This window comes from Clytia hemisphaerica, unplaced genomic scaffold (genome assembly GCF_902728285.1).
Source record: "Clytia hemisphaerica strain Z4C2 unplaced genomic scaffold, Clytia hemisphaerica genome assembly, whole genome shotgun sequence".
Classification (NCBI taxonomy): domain Eukaryota; kingdom Metazoa; phylum Cnidaria; class Hydrozoa; order Leptothecata; family Clytiidae; genus Clytia; species Clytia hemisphaerica.
Window position 1 is genome coordinate 1,041,098 of NW_027104551.1, and position 19,263 is coordinate 1,060,360.

Genomic DNA, 19,263 nt, shown 5'->3' on the forward strand with positions numbered 1-19,263 from the left:
CCATGTAAATCCCATTCTAACATGTACTCTCTAAAGAATGAAGTGAGTCGAAAAAAGCTCAATCTTTTCATATTTGTCTATTTTTGAAAAGATTAAGTATAGTACTTTTACTTTGAAGCACATCTCAATGCTGAGACTTCGCCCATATTTGATTAACATGTCTTCTCCATTCTACTCTGTCATTCGCGATCACGTTTAAGGTGTTGAAGTCTAATCCAGTTTACTCTTTAATCTGGTCTTCCCATCGCTTTGGTGGCCTCCCTCGCTTCCTCTTCTTAGTGAAATCATTTAGGAGAGCTCTTTTAACAAGACTGTTGTCATCCATTCGGAGTGCATGGCCATACCACGAAAGTCTTTGTTTTTTGACGAAGTTTTGTATGTACGGCTTTGTGCCTGCTCTTGTGTTCAGTGTTTTAATTGAAACTAACCCCCGAGACAGTTGAAATTTAAACAAGAATGTTTGGTCAAACAGAAACTTATCTATGAAACTTAAAACGAGACTTCTCCATGCCCTTATTTACCTAATAGCTGCATACGCTTGTTCTACATGAACACTCACTAAGAAAGACTCCAACAGACTTCTTGTTTAAATTTCCGAAGGCTGTGTATGCCAGTGCAAGTCGTCTGTCCATATCTTTGGAAGTTCCCGGAATAACCGATCCCAGGAAAGTAAATTGTTCAACTTTTTTGACCAGCTTGCCATCAATGCAGATGTGTTTTTTATTTTCTGGGGAGAGGATTTTACATTTGTCACCATTGATTTTGAGTCTATATCTTGCGCATGCTGATTCCAGTTGGTTGGTAGCAAGTTCAAGAAGAAGAAAAGTAACAGTTATGAGGGTTGTATCGTCTGCATATCTAACATGGCAGCATAACTCATCATCAAACGTAATTGTTTCTTGTAGACATTTTAGTTCTTTCATTGGGAAATTGAGAACGAAGTTGAATAGGGTAGGGGATAATAAAAATCCCTGTCGTACACCAATTGTAACTTTAAACCCTTCAGTAAGCCGACTGTTAACAATAACTGAACAAGTTGTATTGTCGTACATGGTTTTGCCGGTGTTGTAATACAGTAAACTCTCGCTTATTTGAACTTCTTTTATTCGAATCTTTCTATAATTCGAACTTGTTTCCACAGTTCCCGTCAAGGAGAAAACCTCTTAAAATACTTTCTTTAATTCGAGTTTCTCTGTAATTCGAACAAATAAGATTCCCCGTTCGACTTCGTACAAGTGATGAGGGTAATGTTTGAAAAATGATTGATAACCACTACACTACTGCTCCTGGGGATTGAAGATAAACTAATATGATACCAAAGTGAGAATGAGAATGAGTGAGGGAGAATATTTATTTTTTTTTGAGAAAATTTTGGATATTTTTCCAGTAAGGCCTATTCGATAAGGTATAATAACACATGTTTGAGAAGATCTTTCATGTAGAATTACAGTTTGATTTTTTTTTTCAGTAGGAGCTGAGGGAATGGCATAAAGAACGTCTTGAATTACTGGCACCTTTCAATCTCGACCTGTATCTCTTTGAAACATTCCCAGCTTTAGTAAGTTAACTAACTTTCACTTCAGCCATTCGTTGTGCTCTCATTTTAAATTTTCTGGTTTTTAGTTTCATAGTACAATTTATCATTAGCGTCGTGGCTTTGGAAGATTTTCCTTCTCTCTAGCTAAGTAAGAGCTATTTGTTGGATGAAAAAAAGCAAATAATGATCTGAGTAATTTTTGATACCCCTGAAATTTTGACAAGAAAATTACCACCAGGGAAAAGTAATCAAGCATGATATCAACATTTTCTAATTCTAGATGTCTTTACATGACAAATTACTTTTTTATATTTTCATAGGCAGAAGTGCAGGCGATGGTACCATTAATTGAGGAATACAAAGAACTGAAATTCGCCGTTTCTTTCACTTGTAAGGTTCGTTTTATTTTTTGAAGATAATGAAATTTCTAAGAAAACCGCGTTTATACACCCCTATCTCACAACCCCGGTGAAAAATTTTCCTACAGTGGGGATAGAAATTTCGATTGAAATCTCAATTGAAATCTCAATGGGGATAAAAATTCTATTGTTTCAAGGTTAAATAATCCAGTGGGGATGGTTTTGGAGTGCAATTTTGAAACAATGAATTTTGAATGGGGATGAAATCAAAGTCAATTTCTCAGTGGGGCTGAAATTCTAGGGTATTTTTCCCACCGGGGACGAAATGTTTGCTAAATTTTCCAGTGGGGCTGGGGCCCCAGCGGTTCTGACACAGGGGTGTGTTTATCATCATTTAAATTTGGTAAAAAGCCTGAATTGGGAATTCCTAGTCTTTTTTCGGTATTATAACCAGGTTTGTAAAAATGAGATAGCCATTAGCTCAATAGAAATATAGATATCAGTGTCTGGGGAAACCATCCTGAACTAGATCTGTTCATTCTGATTATGCTGGATTATGTTGAATTCTTGTGCTTTTGGAAGACACAGTAGAGCGCTTAAAGATAATGTCCTTGGCCGGCATTCAAATGGTATTTTAAGATATTTTTTAGTGTGTTGTTTCTTTCTTTCAGGATGGTCATTCTTTATGTCATGGTGAATCATTCCGTGAGGCTGCTCAGTTTGTCGAATCATTACCACAAGTAAGTTATTTGTATGCTATTGTTATGTACATTTGATCAGAGGAATGTAAAGAGATGGAAAACAGCTTTTCTGATTACTCAAAGTTCAACGATCACTTATTGAAAATTCTATTGTAAAAATGTTGATTAGGTCATTAAATGAAAGTCCAGAAAAGACGGCTCGCCATACAAATCGGACGGTTTCTACATGATTTGATGATAAAAATGCAAATTTGTTTTTCCATTTTTGCCGATTACTAGTTCAATTTTTACTAGTTCAATATTTTTACCAATGTATAGCAAAATAAATTCTTAGCGCAATGATATTAAATTGGTTCTTGTGAAACTGTCAGAAGTCAGAGTAAAATCAAGATGAAGTTATGCTTTCCATATTATGGTGCGGTCATGATGCGGTTATATCAGTAGAATCGCTAGGAAATTCTGAGCAAGAAGATATAGGTACCTTTTCGTATAGGAGAGGTGTACCCAAAATATAGGCCCTAAAAGTTTGCGCATAATCAGGCTTGAAACAAAAGAATTTTGTCACAACATGCTAATTATGCAGATTTTTTATAGCGACAACAAAAGAAACCTATTTACTCGACATAAACTCCCTTAAGGGCAAGAGACCTGGTATATGACGAGCCGTTTTTCCATTGTTTTCAAGAAGCTGTTTTTCCATCTCTTTACATTCCTCTGATTTGATGCAATCATACAATTTCGGGAAAATGTCAACCACGATTGAAATTCCTAGTTCTTTACTGATGGTATTCAGGCAAAAGGTCGCGTGACGTAAGATTTCCTTTTTTTTAATCCGAAATTGCTCTCTAGATGGATTTTCTCGTAGAACGCAGTCCTCCACGCGTCGTAAAAAAAAATTGGCAGACCTGAACCTGAATCTTAGTTTTAGAATTCTAGAATTCAAGTGAGAATGAGTCGTGCCATTTAATATCCATACAGGGGTGGAACAAACCTTTTCAAAAGCAGTTCTTGAAAATATGTTTGTTACCCTAAAATGGCAAAGTTTGCAAAGAAACCCTTTAAAGAACTCTTCTTTAAACCTCAAAGTGAGGGTGGATAAACTAAAGTAAGGTTTTTACCCCTTTGAAGTTTTTGAATAATTTTTAATCCCTTGAGAAATGAAAAACTTTCCTCGGACCCCCTGGAAATGTTCGCCTATCCCCTGTATATGCAGGGATATAACCTGGAACGGCCTAATTCTAAAATCTTTCAAACAAGCCTTGAAATATGATTTTAATCCCATTGATTTAGAAATAGGTTAAAATTTCTCTATGTTTTGTTCCATTTTTTCCTGACATCGCTGAGCAAGGTTCTATAAATTAACCTTTGCTTGCTTGCTCGCTCGCTCGCCCGTCCGTCCATCTCTTGCCAACTTTTCTCGGGATTAGCCCATTAGTTTCTTCTGTTTTTTTTTGTTTTTTTCAACAAAATGCAAATGGCAATGCCTAAGATATGGCGATTTTAATTTCTTGCGATTTGTGTTTCCATGAAGTTTTAAACACTGATACCAAGCAACAATACTTAAAATGTGACGGAGCTCAATCTTAGAGTTTCCCACCGAAAATGTGGGAAATATTTCGGAAAACCGAGTTTTTTGGGATTTTATCGAGATTTTACTTTCCCTCTTATTACCATCATATCGAGTGCATGTTATTATTCATTTTGTTTATTTGTAGGTTGTAGCTGTTGGAGTCAATTGTTCATCGCCACAATATGTGTCTGTTAGTATCTTTTTTTGGCCTAGCTAGCTTTAGCGTACTGGGCCTTTCATTAGCATTCTGCCCGGTGTCAGTGTGTAACAATTTACTAGGCGATACGCGTTTTCATATATGGCGTTTTCAAGCACAGGCTAATTCAGATTGTGAAGGATTTGATTGGCTGTTAGAACATGATTGACAGAATAAAAAACAATTGAAATCGTCTTTATTGGTTAAAAACATAAAAGGAGAAAATACAATTAACTATTAAAACTATAATAACATAACAGATGTAGTGTGTTTTAAGAAAAACAATGTAACAAACCGTAACAAACCTTCTTCTCTTTAGGAAGATGTTCTTTTAAAAAAAAGTTGTTTTTACATTTCTCTATCATGTGAACAGTTCAGTTGTTCACGTGTTAGGAAAAAAACATCTCTGTATATAAGATTTAAATATTATGAATTATTTCTTATTGTTGTGAATAAGAGATAGCCGAATGGTCTAAGGCGTCTATGGCTTGTATTAGCGACTCCAGGTTCAAATCCCCTCTGCTACTCAAGTCTTCAGTTCATGCTTCTTCAGTTCTGCTTCTTCAGTTCATACTTTTCGACTTTTATTCGCTGGGCCTTCATGCCCTCTGGGCTTCTTGTTTAATTATGATGAAGGTCAATTCCTGCTATAAGGAAGACATATTTGACCGCTTTGATCCGAAATACTTATTTAGAGGCTCATAGACTTTGAAGACAAGAATACACCTTTTCGATCGTAGTCGCGCGGTCAGGCGCGTGCCACTTTATTATTTAATTTACCACCCTAAATTCGATTCAATCCTTTTTTAAACTTTTTGGACCTACCTGGAGGTCCTATAAATTAACCTGTGTTCCTCCGTCCGTCCGTCTGTCCGTCTGTTACCAACTTTTCTCAGGATTGAATCATAGGAATCTTTTGATTTTTGGTACAAAGGTGCAAAATGGTAGTGGCCAAAATGTGACGGAGCCCGATTTTCGAAAAAAAATTATTTTGGGCAAATTTGGGCTAAAAAACGGCTAAAAAACGGGTTTTTTGGACTTTGTGAAAAATTGGATCATTAATTTTTTCTGATTTTTTGCATGAAAGTAGGCTAACATCATTGGTAAAAGACGGCTGAAGTAGATTTTTGCAAAATAATTTTGTTGGCTCAAAAAACGCATGTTTATCTATAAGAATCACTATTAATAAGCATACATCAATGATCTTAGCCAAATTACTCAATTCTTTGATGAGATGTTTTTTTTGCTCACGAAGTCTTGAATATGAAAGAATATTTTAAGAGTATGAAATTTTGGTTTCTAAACGTTTTTTTATAAGAAACAAACGACTAATTTCAATAGATCGTCACTATTTGTGTTCTGAATGATTGTTTACAGTCATGCTGGCGTAGATATCAATTATATGTGTTAACATGCATAACCAGGTAGGTCCATAAAAGTATCACTTGTTTCTATTGTCTTTAGGCGCGAGAAAAAGACTAGGACGGTTTTAGGGTGGTAAAACAGACATAGAAATGCCCGCGCGCTAATTGGCGGCTCTTACCTATGTAATAGATGAGGAAATTAGACGTGATAATTCATCCTCTTACATGCTGCTCTCTATCATATTTTCATAATTCTTTATTCTTTCCATTATTCTTAATTCAGGATTTATTACGAAGCATCAAAGGTGTTTTTACAAAAAATATTCTTGTGATGGCAAACAGCGGTGAAGAGTGGACTCGTGAAAAAGGGTCAGTATTTTGTTCAAATATTTCATTTGCTCAATCATATTTCTCGAGGAAGGACAAGAAACCATACGGGTGGGCTAAGAATTAAAAAATCGAAAATATCTTTAAACTTCAACCTAAAATATACGTGGTCTAAATTTCCCACAGTTTTCCGCTACACATGTCATTCTCACCGGACAGCAGACTTTTTCCGGACAGCGGTCAATTTTCAGACACCGACCAATGAGATACCATTACTATTGATTCTTTTCTGAATTAGCTCTTATAATTTTCAATGTTCTTTCATAGTTGGCTTTCAAACGAAAAAGTGAAAAATCTCCCAGAGTACGTGGAAGAATGGAGGAGTTTGGGAGCGAATTGGATAGGTAAAATGTTGTACAGAGTATAGATTTGAATGAGTGCTGTCTCGATTAATGTTAAATATGCGCGATTCAGTTCACTTTAAGCAAACTTTTTTCTGAGAAATACAATTGACTTTTGTAATTTTCAATGCTTTATTCACAGTCCCACTTACGCCGCTTCAAAGTCTGATAATAAATATGGCCACAAAACAGCTTAAATTTTGGCTTTTCCCTTTCAAAAAAAGCTTCATTATATTTCCATTTCGGGAACTTTAGTAAGCTAAAATTAAGTCTTAAGCCAAGAAAAATATTTAAAGATGTATATTAGCTGCAAACGAAATCTCGACTCCCGTTAGCCGAAGATATATTTCCTACTTCCAAAAACTTCAAATATTTTATTGTCAAGTCCATTGGCTTTGAGTTTGCACTAATCTTTGTTTTGCTTGTCAATTGTAACAATTGTTTCTAATCTAACATATGATATACCGTTGAAAAGAAATCCAGGGGTGCAATGCAACATACTCTATCCCACCAACACAAGAAAGTCCGTGTCTCATGGTTTCTTTCTTTGTTTCATGGGACAAAAAGTGAGGGAAGAACCCAAAAGACACGCTGATTTTGTCCCTGGAACAAAAGTGAGAGAAGCACAAATGCTATTAAAAGAAAAATGGGGTGGAGACACGAAGAAGTGTTTCAGGTTGGTGGGACTGAGCATGTTGCATTGCACCAACGCGTGTCCCCAAGCCTTAACTTTGAAGCCTCCTTTTTTCAGATATACAATTATTTCTCACATAGAATGAGTGCATAATAAAAAAATAAAGGCCTTAAAAGGTTGCTTGCGTTGGAGTGAAAAAAAAAACAGCGAAAACGAGGTTTTTCGACTCCGACGAACTTTCTTCTCGAGACTGTAACCTTCGATGAAGGAATTTTACCATTAAAATGACTAAATAACTAGAATCAAGAGGGTTCAAAGTATCTCTGAACAGATGAATATTATAGCACCAAAGGATAAAAAGTTCATTTTTTGGACCTACCTCCGGGTACCCCGGTGGAGGTTCTATAAATTAACCCATGTCCGTTCGTCCGTCCGTCCGTCCGTCCGTCTGTTACCAGCTTTTCTCAGGATTGGCTCATTAGTTGATTTTTTGCACAATGATGCAAAATGGCAATGCCCAGAACGTGACGGAGCCCGATTTTTGAGAAAAAATTTATTTGGGCAAATTTGGGCCAAAAACTTCCTAAAAATAGGGTTTTTTGGACTTTGTGCAAAATCCTGTCATTACTTTTTTCTGATTTTTTGTACAAAGATGGAGGGCAAGATTCTCTAAAGAATGGCTGAAGTGGTTTTTCCCGAAAAATTCTTATTCGCCTTGAAAGACGGATTTTCGTATTTTGGGGAAATTCCCCTTAACCAAATAAGAAAATATAGCTTTTCTCAATGTTGACTCATTATTTTTTTCTGATTTTTTGCACAATGATGCAAAATGGCAATGCCTAAAATGTGACGGAGCCCGATTTTCGAAAAAAATTTATTTGGGCAAATTTGGGCCAAAAACTGCTTAAAAATAGGGTTTTTTGGGCCTGAATGGTTTAAGTGATTTTCGTATTTGGGGAAATTCCTTTTTACCATTTTACATTATTCAATACACAAGCTTTATTTTTCCATTCTGAATTTTTGTACAATTATTGTCACTTTTTTCTTATTTTCATCTGATGTTAATCATTAGGTAGATCCATTCAGCCAGGCACGACGCAAACGGGTACGGCAGGTACGGCGGCCGCCGTACCAGATTTTCATAAAAATACCCGAAGTTTTCCTCTTCGTCGGTCAAATCGCTATAAAATCGCTTAAATTTCCTCATTCGCCGTACCAGATATAAAAAGCTTCCGTCGTGCCTGATTCAGCATGTTGCTTGTTTCTTCTTCATTTTCTAAAAAATTCTGAATAATTTTTCTCGGAAATTGTAGTGCTCAGAATTATCTTTTCAACGCTATATGATATGTTAGCACAGTAGCAAGGAAAAGCAAAACAAAGATTAGTTCACGTACTTAAAGCGAATTTGGATGATACTATTTGTCCGTTGTTTCTTTAAAGGTGGATGTTGTCGAACTTATACAGAAGATATCACTGAAATAAGACGTCAATTGATCAGATAATGTATGAACAGAACGAGACTTTTGAAAACGTTGATGCAAAGTTCGATGAGTTAATTAACATAAAAAAGGACCAGACTTTGATGTGATAGTATATCGAACCTTGAAAAATGCGCGATGATATATTTTGCTGCAGATTTTAACATACAGAATATATGAATGCAGACATTTACACGCACAATACATGATCTCAAGAAATGGATAACAGAAATCCTAAAATCTCAAAATAAGCCACGTAACTCTTTTTGAAATTTAACCGGAATATTTTTTAATGACATATTTTATTTCTTCGTTTTCACACATATTTACATTTATCGTCCACCTCTAAGCAAAACGCACTGTCGAATATTTTTAGATATCCGATAGCAAAATATCTCTTCTGTAACAGCGAGCATAAAGAAAATAGTTTTTTGATCAAATAAATATTTAAATGTCACATAAAACAGATAAAAAGGAAGTGCTTTTTAACAAAAGAAAGGAGGTTCGAACGTTTTGTAATTAAAGATAAAAAACAATGAAATTGACATCCTTAAATAAGATAGTAAAACGTCCGAAAATGTCATAAAAAGAGAGAAAGACTGAATGCAATACGTAATAGAAGAAAATTAAAATGCTTTCCTGCTAATTGGTGAACGATAAAATATATATTCAACGTGAAAAATCGGATATCGAAATTATTCAGTCTCGCTTTGATGATATTCGACTCAGCTTCGCTTCGTCGAATATCATCAAGCTCCTCGACTGAATAATTTTCGATGTCCGATTTTTCTTGATGCAAAAAAAAAATTCTTAGAAAAAAGATTTTTTGACAAAAACCTTTCAAGCTCGATTTTTTTGCAGGGTATCTATGCATGGGCAATCTTATCCTTGAAAACGACCCCTCAGTCTTAAAATACTTAAAAACTTTAAATTAGCAGAAGCAAATCTTGAAAACCTATTATTAGTATTACACGCATTATAAACGACTCCAGTCTAATAAACTTCTGACTATATTTTCGATTGAATAAATTTTTTTGAATTTTTTTTTCACATTAATCCCAATGTTCAAAGATCAAAGAAGCTTTAATTGTATGAAATTAACAAGATTTTAAAATTGTCCGGAGTGAGCATACAGTAAAAGATCTAAGAATTGGTTTTATTCCTATGTTAGGTCTCTAACTAGTTGTGGACACTCCAACTTTCGTCAGAAAACTCCTACGTTGTAAGTCTCATGCCGATGGCGTTATATTATTTCCAGACGTCGAAAACTGTCTCGACCATGGTATGAAATCATATATTTGTCTATGGCTAGGCTTTATTGCAAATATAAACAGGTCTTATTCACCAAGTAAATATTGAGATACATATTCTTCCTCTCCCAATACTCCCGTTCTTCCTCAACATTTCACGTGTATTATTTGGTATTATGATTTAGCCATTTCACGTGTATTATGATGTAGCCAGGCTTTGGGGCGTTCAACTTTATTGTTTTCCTTATTCCATTGACCTTATTTGGATTTAACCATTTGTTATGCAAATCAAGTTCATTGTTGAGAAACCTCGTCATCTTTCGATGCTATAAATAAGTGAATATTCCACATGATAGATAACAACTGCTGTTTAGATTACTTTGATAGGTTTCAGAGGAATTACGCAAAGGAACAAAATGTATCAAAGGATTCTGGTTTTGCTTGTTGCATTGATAACCATCAGTCAAGGTAATGAGATATAGATGAAGGTTAGAGAAGAATCTCCTTTTTCACACTAATGCTAGATTGAAAGTGTAATGGGCCATTCCATTTTATATCCATGCAGGGCGTGGATTTCTTCCAACTTCCGTACTGGTTATAGGTTCTTTCAGTTGTAGTCACTCCTAAAATTAATTGAATTAAAAATTTCCTTTTCAAGGTTATGGTGATGGAGCTATGGCAGAGGAAATGTTCCAAGATGGTCCTAGTAAGTTTATAACTTTGTAACCTTTTCAGATGTACATTATTTTCTAATAAGGATACAAGATTTTAAAACAATGCAAGCGCTATGCAGACGGACTATATGACTGTTAAAGGCAGTAAAAACCTCATTTTTGGAAGATTCTAACTATCAAAACAATAATTGGCTATTGGCTAACTATTGATTGATTGATTGATTGATTTAACAAAGAAATTGCAACGTTTTTCAATAATTCTCAACCCCCTTTATAATTTTACATAAAGCTATTCCACCTCTTTTCCGGACATACTGTAAAGATCCCACCTACAAATATATTTTCAACAAGCACAATAACCTTTCTCATTACTTTTTAATTACAGAATGCAAGGATAGAATGAGTAATTGTGTCAGTGATTTGCACGCTTATTGTGAAAGTCATGCTATAGTGAAAGAGGATTATTGCCAAAAAACATGTGGTTTTTGTACACCTGATCCGCCCCCAGGTAAGAATGGTGTCATTTGACGCCCGTTTAACTTTTTGACGTTATATGGATGGAAAGTTTTGTGTCAAATCGAAATCATTAAACCATATTTAATTTTTTACAATTTTTTATAAAAACCAGTAAATTTGAGGCCCGAAAATATCCTAACTTCAGCCCCTGACTAAATGTTCTTATTTTTTATACTATTATCCTCAAATTTTCTCATTATGTGCTTATTTTCAAGATAAAATTGATTATGCATTTTTACCCGATTTTTACTTTCTGTTTTTTTGAAATTTAGCAAAACCAGGCTCATCATTCTTCTTATGTCGTTCTTATTTTAGACGGTTTTGAGCTTCACGTTCTAATAAATTGTTTTCAGAAGTTAAAGCCATTATTTTGTTAAGTAATTAAGTAAAACATGTGTTCGGAGAAAAAATCCTCAAAACATGTTCTGCTTTTTTTCAGGACACACGGTTAGCCAAATTTTTCTATTCTTTCTGGACTTGAGGAAGACTGTTTAAAACTTGAAGGCTAAATATCTTATTACGATCTAAATGTATTTCCTTATAGCGTATGTGACTGCTGAACCAAAGATCACAGTGGAGGAGATGGAAAATATTAAAGGTGAGAATTTGACAACGCTCTTTCTTTCTGTAGCATTCCGTTATTTTTTAGTTATTTTTTTCTTCAAAAACGTGGACAAAGCTTAGGATTTCCTTTTAAGTTGAATTTAAATTTCCCAAAAAAAAACCGTTCTCCCTTAAAAGATGGTAAAAAATTACCTAAAATGTACAAAATTCTCCTTTAAAATTTGGTCAAAATAAAATCGTGTTAGCCCTGTATCAAAACTCAAAAGTTTGGTCAGTTACCAAAATAGTAGAGGAAAAAAAAGAGGCTTCATTAAACAGACTCAAATCCAACTTAAATCATTTTCTCTTACTATTTTACCGAAAGCGACTTGTCTGGCAGCTCATAACGCGAAAAGATCGCTTCACGAAATGACACCCTTGATGACCTATGACATGGCCCTCGCAAGACGTGCACAAACCTATGTTGAATACGTTCTTGAAAACAACATGAAGTTTGATCACGATGGATTCAGAAAGTACAATGGTTATGAAGATGGAGTTGGTGAAAACCTTTTCGGGTCTTCTTCCTCTGATGCAACTTCAGCTGATGCTGTGACTTCGTGGTAAGAAACACCTAGACTATGCTATAAGAAAGACAAATCGCAATCTACTCTTAGGTTCCAAGTTAACGGGGGGTTCGAATAAACGGGGGGGGGGGGGGGTTGGAAATTTTTCGAGATTTTAATAAACGGGGAGGATCTAATTGCCGGAGGGTTGGAAATTGTACTTTTGAAAACTCAAAAATAAGGTAATTATAGGCCAAAATCAGGCTATTTAGAGCAAAATAAGGGGTATTCTCTTTAACAGCTGAAAATATTCTTAAAAATTAATAACCTGGGGGGGGGTCCTAATAAGGTCCGGGGGGTCCCAATAAGGTCCGGGGGGTTGGAAAAGTTTCGAAAAACTAAAAAGCGGAGAGCCCGTTTATTTGGAACCTAAGAGTAAGAAAAAAGCCCAAAGCTGAAGAAAATTCGCAAACGCTTTTTTTGCCGAAAAAACTTAACAACCGGTAGAGTTTGCCAGTCTTAGATACTTTCCCTAGTCTGAATTGCAGACCTTTACAAAACCCCAGGTAGTATAAAGAGCAAGAATCCGTTAGTGAATGCAAAGCAGCCTAGACTCTCCCACCAATTTTGCAATTTTTAGTGAATTATGTACACTAATCCTGAATTCTACCTATATTCCAACTGGAATCTACTTGAGCTCATTCTCAAACGAAATATTTTCTTATAGATTCCTCTAGGTATAGGAATCATATCTATCAGAGGTATGCGGGGCAATTGACGGACACTGATCAGTTTGATTGTGAACTTCATGAAAGATGATCATTTTGGAAATTCGAGCAAATTCGGGCCAAATTTGCTGAACATTTTATGCTTTTGACCCCTTATTCAATATTTTGGTCCGTCAAATAACTATTTCAACAATAACGGGAACAAACCGTTACATAGAGAAATCAAAATGGCTACTCTCGGGTACCTAATAGCCGGGGGGGTTGGAATAAGCCCCCTGGGTTGGAAAAAATCTCAAAATTTAATAAGCGGGTTGGAATAAAAATGTCCTGGGTGGAAAATGTTTGAAAAGGAGGCTAATACAGCAGAATTAAGACAAAAAAGGGAACTTTCAAAAACATTTTCCCAAAAATTAATAAGGGGGGGGGGTTTGAATAAGAATGTCCGGAAAATTTTCGAAAAATTTAATACGGGGGGGGGGATAGCACACATCCCCTCTGATAAGTTTGAATAGGGGAAATCAGGAAAACGCTTCCGAACTTAGCAAAAAATCTGCTAACCAAAAAAAGGTTGAATGAAGAAACTTTGATTGAAAGTTTTTCGTCTTTGCTTGAGAGTTTTGTTTGCTAATTCAATTAAGATAAACAAAAAGAAAAGAGGAGAAAGAAAAATTTGAATCGACTATTTAATTCAAAAACATACAAAAAAGCAAAAAAGCTTTCGGGGAAATATTTTCCCCCAAAAAATTTAGCGGGGGGGACGGCTATTAGTTACCCGAGAGCACTTAAAAATAGTTTATTTTGTATAATTTTAGGTACAACGAAATCAACAACTACAATTTTGCCACTGGTACCAAACTTTCACCAGAGGGCGGAGACATCGGCCATTTCACACAATTAGTTTGGGCATCTTCAACCAAATTGGGCTGTGGTATGGCTAAATCTGACAAGGGGACCTATGTTGTTTCGCGATATTTGCCCGCTGGAAACATGGATGGTTCTTACACAATTCGTGTCCACGAGTTGAAAGGCATTCATGAGGAAACACTTTCCTAAGTGTGAGGAAAGAATGGTTGAGAGTCGGAATTGACGTCAAATATCTGGAATCAATACATGGGTGTTCCCACACAGAATTTTGACGTCATTCCTTACTGGTGAACTCGACCAAAGCTCTTTGTGGCGTTAAGGGTGTAGGTCTATTGTAGTGTAGTTAAGTTCTATTTTTCTTTACCTAGCCCTTTCTTTGTATTTTGCTTCATCGTTTTTTGATAAGTATAAAATTTATTTCAAGAAATATATTTTCCAGAAGAAAAAGTTTAATAATTGTATAACAATGCTCAATTTATGAATTAGTAAGTCTACAATGCTGGCCGTAATATTTGGAAATGAAGAGGAATTTCTGCAAAAATTTAAAAACTGCAAATGATTTTCAGGTTGAGGTTAGAAAGAAGAATTTTAACTCTAAGGGGTAACATTAGATTTACGACCCCAGATTTCAAGATTTCAGGATCTAAAAGTTCAAAGTTTAACTTAGCCTTAGAATAAAATTGGCTTTCAATTTCCCAAATCGAAATATCCAATGAAATAAATTCCAAAAGCTAAAATTGCCCGAACTTGATATCTCAAAATTGAAGAAAATTCGTAGAATTCCTAATATTCCTAATTCTTACTTTTTTTAGAAGATATTTTTCTCAGATAAATATAAAAGTCGCATCTTCAAAAAAATCTTTCGCTAGATGTTGAACATTGTAAAAACCACTAGATTCGACCCGCAATCGTCTATACAGAGCGTAAGATAGATATATAGTAAATTTTCTTGTCCTAAACAGAAGATACGTTCGATCGATACGTTTTCTAGCAAATAATCGTTAAATTCAAAATCCGGTTTTCAGGAAGAATACTCAACTTCGTTAATGCTGGACAATTTGCCAGTAACAATTTTGTTTGACTACTTTAGGCGTGCAAACTTTCGCGAGCAGAAACTTTCACGATTTTCACAAATTTAGGCCCTTTTGGCGAAAATAAATGTCTTTCTTGGAAAGGCCATTTTCGCAAAAAGTTCTTGACCAAATGGAAAACCTGTGCTTCAAACTTTGAATAAAGTGTAAGATCTATGGCACTTTTTCGCCTGTTTAAAGGCTAATAAGTCAAGAAACAAAAGTTTCAATCCAATTCAAGAAGTATTTGTCCCTTCTAAGACATGCATTTTTCCATGTGAGAATTTTCTTTTTTACGTCTTGATTCGCAAAAGTTTATGCTCACGAAAAAGATTTTTTCATCGAATTCGCGGAAGTAAATGTCTCAAACGCGTTTTTGCAACCTCGCGACAGTTCTTCTTGCTCGCGAAATTTAATACGTCTGAATTATTTTTTGGTTGCAGCATTTACTTTGAGAATCAAAATGGTTTTAAAGCCAATGTTAGACTATAGCATAGTCTATGTTGTAGCATGAGCTTTCAAAGTCTCTTTTTGGAAGTCCTATCATGGGTATCAATAAACCCCTTCAAAAAAGAGATTTTTCATTTCCTAAAGTGTTCAGTTCATTCTTACCACCTTGGCTGTTTCGTATTAAAATCAACGTTGTGCGTTTAGAAAGTTTGTAGAATTTACTCTAAAGAAGTTGGTCAAATAATCCTCCATCGGTTGAAAAGTAGTCCGCACAAAATGTACCGAATCGTTATGTGGTCTTTCCAATGTTCCGGTGCCGAAAGGATAAGATTGCGTCATCGGAAAAATATCGATGACGTCAATTTTTGATTGACACAAGCGCCATGTTGAATATGCATTGAACAGCTCCACACGCTGAAATGGGAAAAAAGAATTGTTGGAAATTAAAAAAAAGTACAGTAATATTGCTTACTGTATTGGACTTTCGTACGGGAAATTTCTAGAAAAGCCCATTTCCTTAATTAAATCCAAGTGCGGTGCTTATTAGGGATTAGTATTGATGGGTGTAATACGGCAATCTGAAAAACCTCAGGTATAAATCATTTAGAAATATTCATAAAGGCCTAACATTGTGGCATGGTTCCAATGAAATTTACATCTGGCTCTACGGAGCAACGTAGCTTTCCACCTTGTCCTATGATGGGAGATAGGATTCTGATGAAGCTTAGCAAAATGAAAATATCATACACGGAGTTGGCCGGACATCAACCCCTGATTCATTAGATTGCAAAGCGAAGGCTTTAACCTATAGTAGGGGGAAATTTGTAAAATCGCTCGATTTTTTTAGTCAAAGCACTTGCTATACATTTTTGGAAAGCTAAGGGGTAGGGGAATCAAAATAACTTGGGTGCCAATTTTTTTCGGACACTTTGGTGTGATTTTCGGACAAATACGACGGTCTCAGGCAAAAATCATAGGGTGAAAAATTAATGAAAATTTTAGCTTGAGAAAACGGAGACCTGTTGTATATTTTTGGAAAGCTCTCAAAAAATTAAGATTAGTGATATATTGCGAGTATAGGTGATTTCTTTACCTAACTCGAGATATTGAGCTTACGAAAGCGCAAAAACTGGACAAAACTGCTGTTTCTGGCTGAAAAACACCGAAAAACACTGTTTTTAAGGATTAATATCTCGAGTTAGGTAAAGAAATCACCTATACTCACAATATATCACTAATCTTAATTTTTTGAGAGCTTTCCAAAAATATACAACAGGTCTCTGTTTTCTCAAGCTAAAATTTTCATTAATTTTTCGACTATGATTTTTGCCTGAGACCGTCGTATTTGTCCGAAAATCACACCAAAGTGTCCGAAAGAAAATTGGCACCCAAGTTATTTCGATTCCCCTACCCCTTGGCTTTCCAAAAATGTATAACAAGTGCTTTGACTAAAAAAATCGATATGTTCACACTTGGCAAAAATTTCATTGCAAAGAATAGAAGTATTGACGATATCATTGAAAAACCTTCGACCAACCGAATCACCGTATATCCAAAATGTGCCTGCGTTGTCTTTGGTTCGTTTAATAGACTTCTTTTTGAATGGCTCTGAATTACAAAAACACGATAGAGATTTTCACAAGCGGAAATTTCAATTTCACCGGAAGAGATTTTCAAATTGGACCAGTGAATTATTTCTTTCGATTACCAACGATTTTTGAGAGATTTCAATATTCGCCGAATTAAATTCTCGAGAATTAAACTAGCAAAAATTACAGCCTTGTCAAAATAAAATCACGCTCAATTTGACTCTGGCAAGATTTTTGTTGCTCACCAAAATTAGGTCTCGGTAAATTTAGTTTACTTAGAATCACACATGATAAAACAAAATCTGCAGGTCAAATATCTAATTATCACCATAATCGCACGGAAAGAAAAACTATGAATAATAATTAAAGAAAAACAAGCAACATGCTGAATGGACCTGATGATGAAAGTTAGATAGCAATGCGAGAAGAAAAATGAAAAACAAGCAACATGCTGAATGGACCTACCTAATGATTAACATCAGATGAAAATAAGAAAAAGTGACAATAATTGTACAAAAATTCAGAATGGAAAAATATAGCTTGTGTTTTGAATAATGTAAAATGGTAAAAAGGAATTTCCCCAAATACGAAAATCACTTAAACCATTCCCATTCAGGCCCAAAAGACCTTTTAAGCTATTTTTGGCCCAAATTTGCCCAAAAAGATTTTTCCTTAAAAATCTGGCTCCGTCACATTTTGTGCATTGCCATTTTGCATCATTGTGAAAAAAATCAGAAAAAAATTACGAGTCAACATTGAGAAAAGCTATATTTTCTTATTTGGTTAAAGGGAATTTTTCCAAAATAAAAAAAATCCGTCTTTTAAGGCAAAAAAGAATTTTCCAGGAAAAACCACTTCAGCCATTCTTTAGAGAATCTTACCCTCCATCTTTGTACAAAAAATCTGAAAAAATAAATGACAAGATTTTGCACAAAGTCCAAAAAACCCTATTTTTAGGCAGTTTTTGGCCCAAATTTGCCCAAATATATTTTTTTCGAAAATCGGGCACCGGCACATTTTAGGCATTGCCATTTTGCATCATTGTGCAAAAAATCAGAAAAAAATAATGAGTCAACATTGAGAAAAGCTATATTTTCTTATTTGGTTAAAGGGAATTTCCCCAAAATACGAAAATCCGTCTTTTAAGGAAAAAAAGAATTTTCCAGGAAAAACCACTTCAGCCATTCTTTAGAGAATCTTACCCTCCATCTTTGTACAAAAAATCAGAAAAAAGTAATGACAGGATTTTGCACAAAGTCCAAAAAACCCTATTTTTAGGCAGTTTTTGGCCCAAATTTGCCCAAATATATTTTTTTTCGAAAATCGGGCTCCGGCACATTTTAGGCATTGCCATTTTGCATCATTGTGCAAAAAATCAGAAAAAAATAATGAGTTTATTTGGTTAAACGGAATTTCCCCAAAATACGAAAATCCGTCTTTTAAGGCAAAAAAGAATTTTCCAGGAAAAACCACTTCAGCCATTCTTTAGAGAATCTTACCCTCCATCTTTGTACAAAAAATCAGAAAAAAGTAATGACAGGATTTTGCACAAAGTCCAAAAAACCGTATTTTTAGGCAGTTTTTGGCCCAAATTTGCCCAAATATATCTTTTTTCGAAAATCGGGCTCCGGCACATTTTAGGCATTGCCATTTTGCATCATTGTGCAAAAAATCAGAAAAAAATAATGAGTCAACATTGAGAAAAGCTATATTTTCTTATTTGGTTAAAGGGAATTTCCCCAAAAATATGAAAATCCGTTTTTAAAGGCGAATAAGAATTTTCCGGGAAAACCCACTTCAGCCATTCTTTAGAGAATCTTGCCCTCCATCTTTGTACAAAAAATCAGAAAAAAGTAATGACAGGATTTTGCACAAAGTCTAAAAAACCCTATTTTTAAAGTCTATTCACGATAAGTGTGCACTCTTTTTTCTTTTACCTATAACTTTTGAAGGAATTCTTCAATCTTTATAAATTTGGTATCATTGGAAAGATATTAGTGAGTGGAACAATTTGAAATAAAAAAATCTTTAAAAAAATTCTAAAAATGAAGATGAAAATGAAGAAGAAAAAAATGAAGATCTTGTAGAAAAGTGCTATAACTATTATTTTCACTGAAGTGAATCCTTGATCTTAGGAGATCATCACTGTGAAGAAATTTTATCAAAATATTTATTCAATATTAAGTTATGATACAAAGTTAATAAGTGATTGACCCCAAAAAAACTGCAGAAAACAGCGTTTTTAGACGTCAATCAGCTTATAACTTTGCTTGATATCTTTTGACTGAATGATTATTTTTGGGAATTTTTTTCACAGTGATAACGTTCGATGATCAAGGATTCACTTCAGTGAAAATGATAGTTATAGCACTTTTCTACACGATCTTCATATTTTTCTTCTTCATTTTCATCTTCATTTTTAGAATTTTTTTAAAGATTTTTTTAT

General features: G+C 34.8%; 3 protein-coding genes across 4 annotated transcripts in view; 2 read left to right on the top strand and 1 right to left on the bottom strand.

Annotated features, from left to right (window-relative positions):
• Positions 1–1,447: 1,447 nt before the first annotated feature.
• LOC136822958 (uncharacterized) lies at positions 1,448–9,795 on the top strand. 2 transcript variants are annotated; one of them, XM_067079261.1, is made up of 8 exons: positions 1,448–1,558; positions 1,858–1,932; positions 2,568–2,636; positions 4,313–4,357; positions 6,011–6,096; positions 6,382–6,458; positions 8,530–8,592; positions 9,739–9,795. In XM_067079261.1, exons 2-7 carry the CDS (start codon positions 1,873–1,875, stop codon positions 8,589–8,591), a joined length of 399 nt encoding a protein of 132 aa, XP_066935362.1. In that variant the 5' UTR covers positions 1,448–1,558; positions 1,858–1,872; the 3' UTR covers position 8,592; positions 9,739–9,795. The 2 variants fall into 2 exon arrangements, with proteins under 2 accessions (XP_066935362.1, XP_066935361.1); XM_067079260.1 differs by lacking the exon at positions 9,739–9,795 and having other exon boundaries at positions 8,530–8,964.
• A 1-nt stretch (position 9,796) lies between these two features.
• Positions 9,797–14,204, top strand: LOC136822957 (uncharacterized). The gene is made up of 7 exons (XM_067079259.1): positions 9,797–9,849; positions 10,205–10,285; positions 10,476–10,523; positions 10,877–10,999; positions 11,552–11,605; positions 11,936–12,173; positions 13,657–14,204. The coding sequence occupies exons 2-7, from the start codon at positions 10,234–10,236 to the stop codon at positions 13,895–13,897; spliced, it is 756 nt and encodes a 251-aa protein (XP_066935360.1). The 5' UTR covers positions 9,797–9,849; positions 10,205–10,233; the 3' UTR covers positions 13,898–14,204.
• A 1,210-nt stretch (positions 14,205–15,414) lies between these two features.
• LOC136822908 (uncharacterized) overlaps positions 15,415–19,263 on the bottom strand; it is a 34,355-nt gene continuing 30,506 nt past the window's right edge. Inside the window, exons 6-7 of the mRNA XM_067079215.1 lie at positions 16,640–16,836; positions 15,415–15,642 (exon numbers count right to left, since the gene is read on the bottom strand). Coding sequence (XP_066935316.1) covers positions 15,415–15,642; positions 16,640–16,836 — 425 coding nt within the window. The remainder of the gene's footprint in view (positions 15,643–16,639; positions 16,837–19,263) is intronic.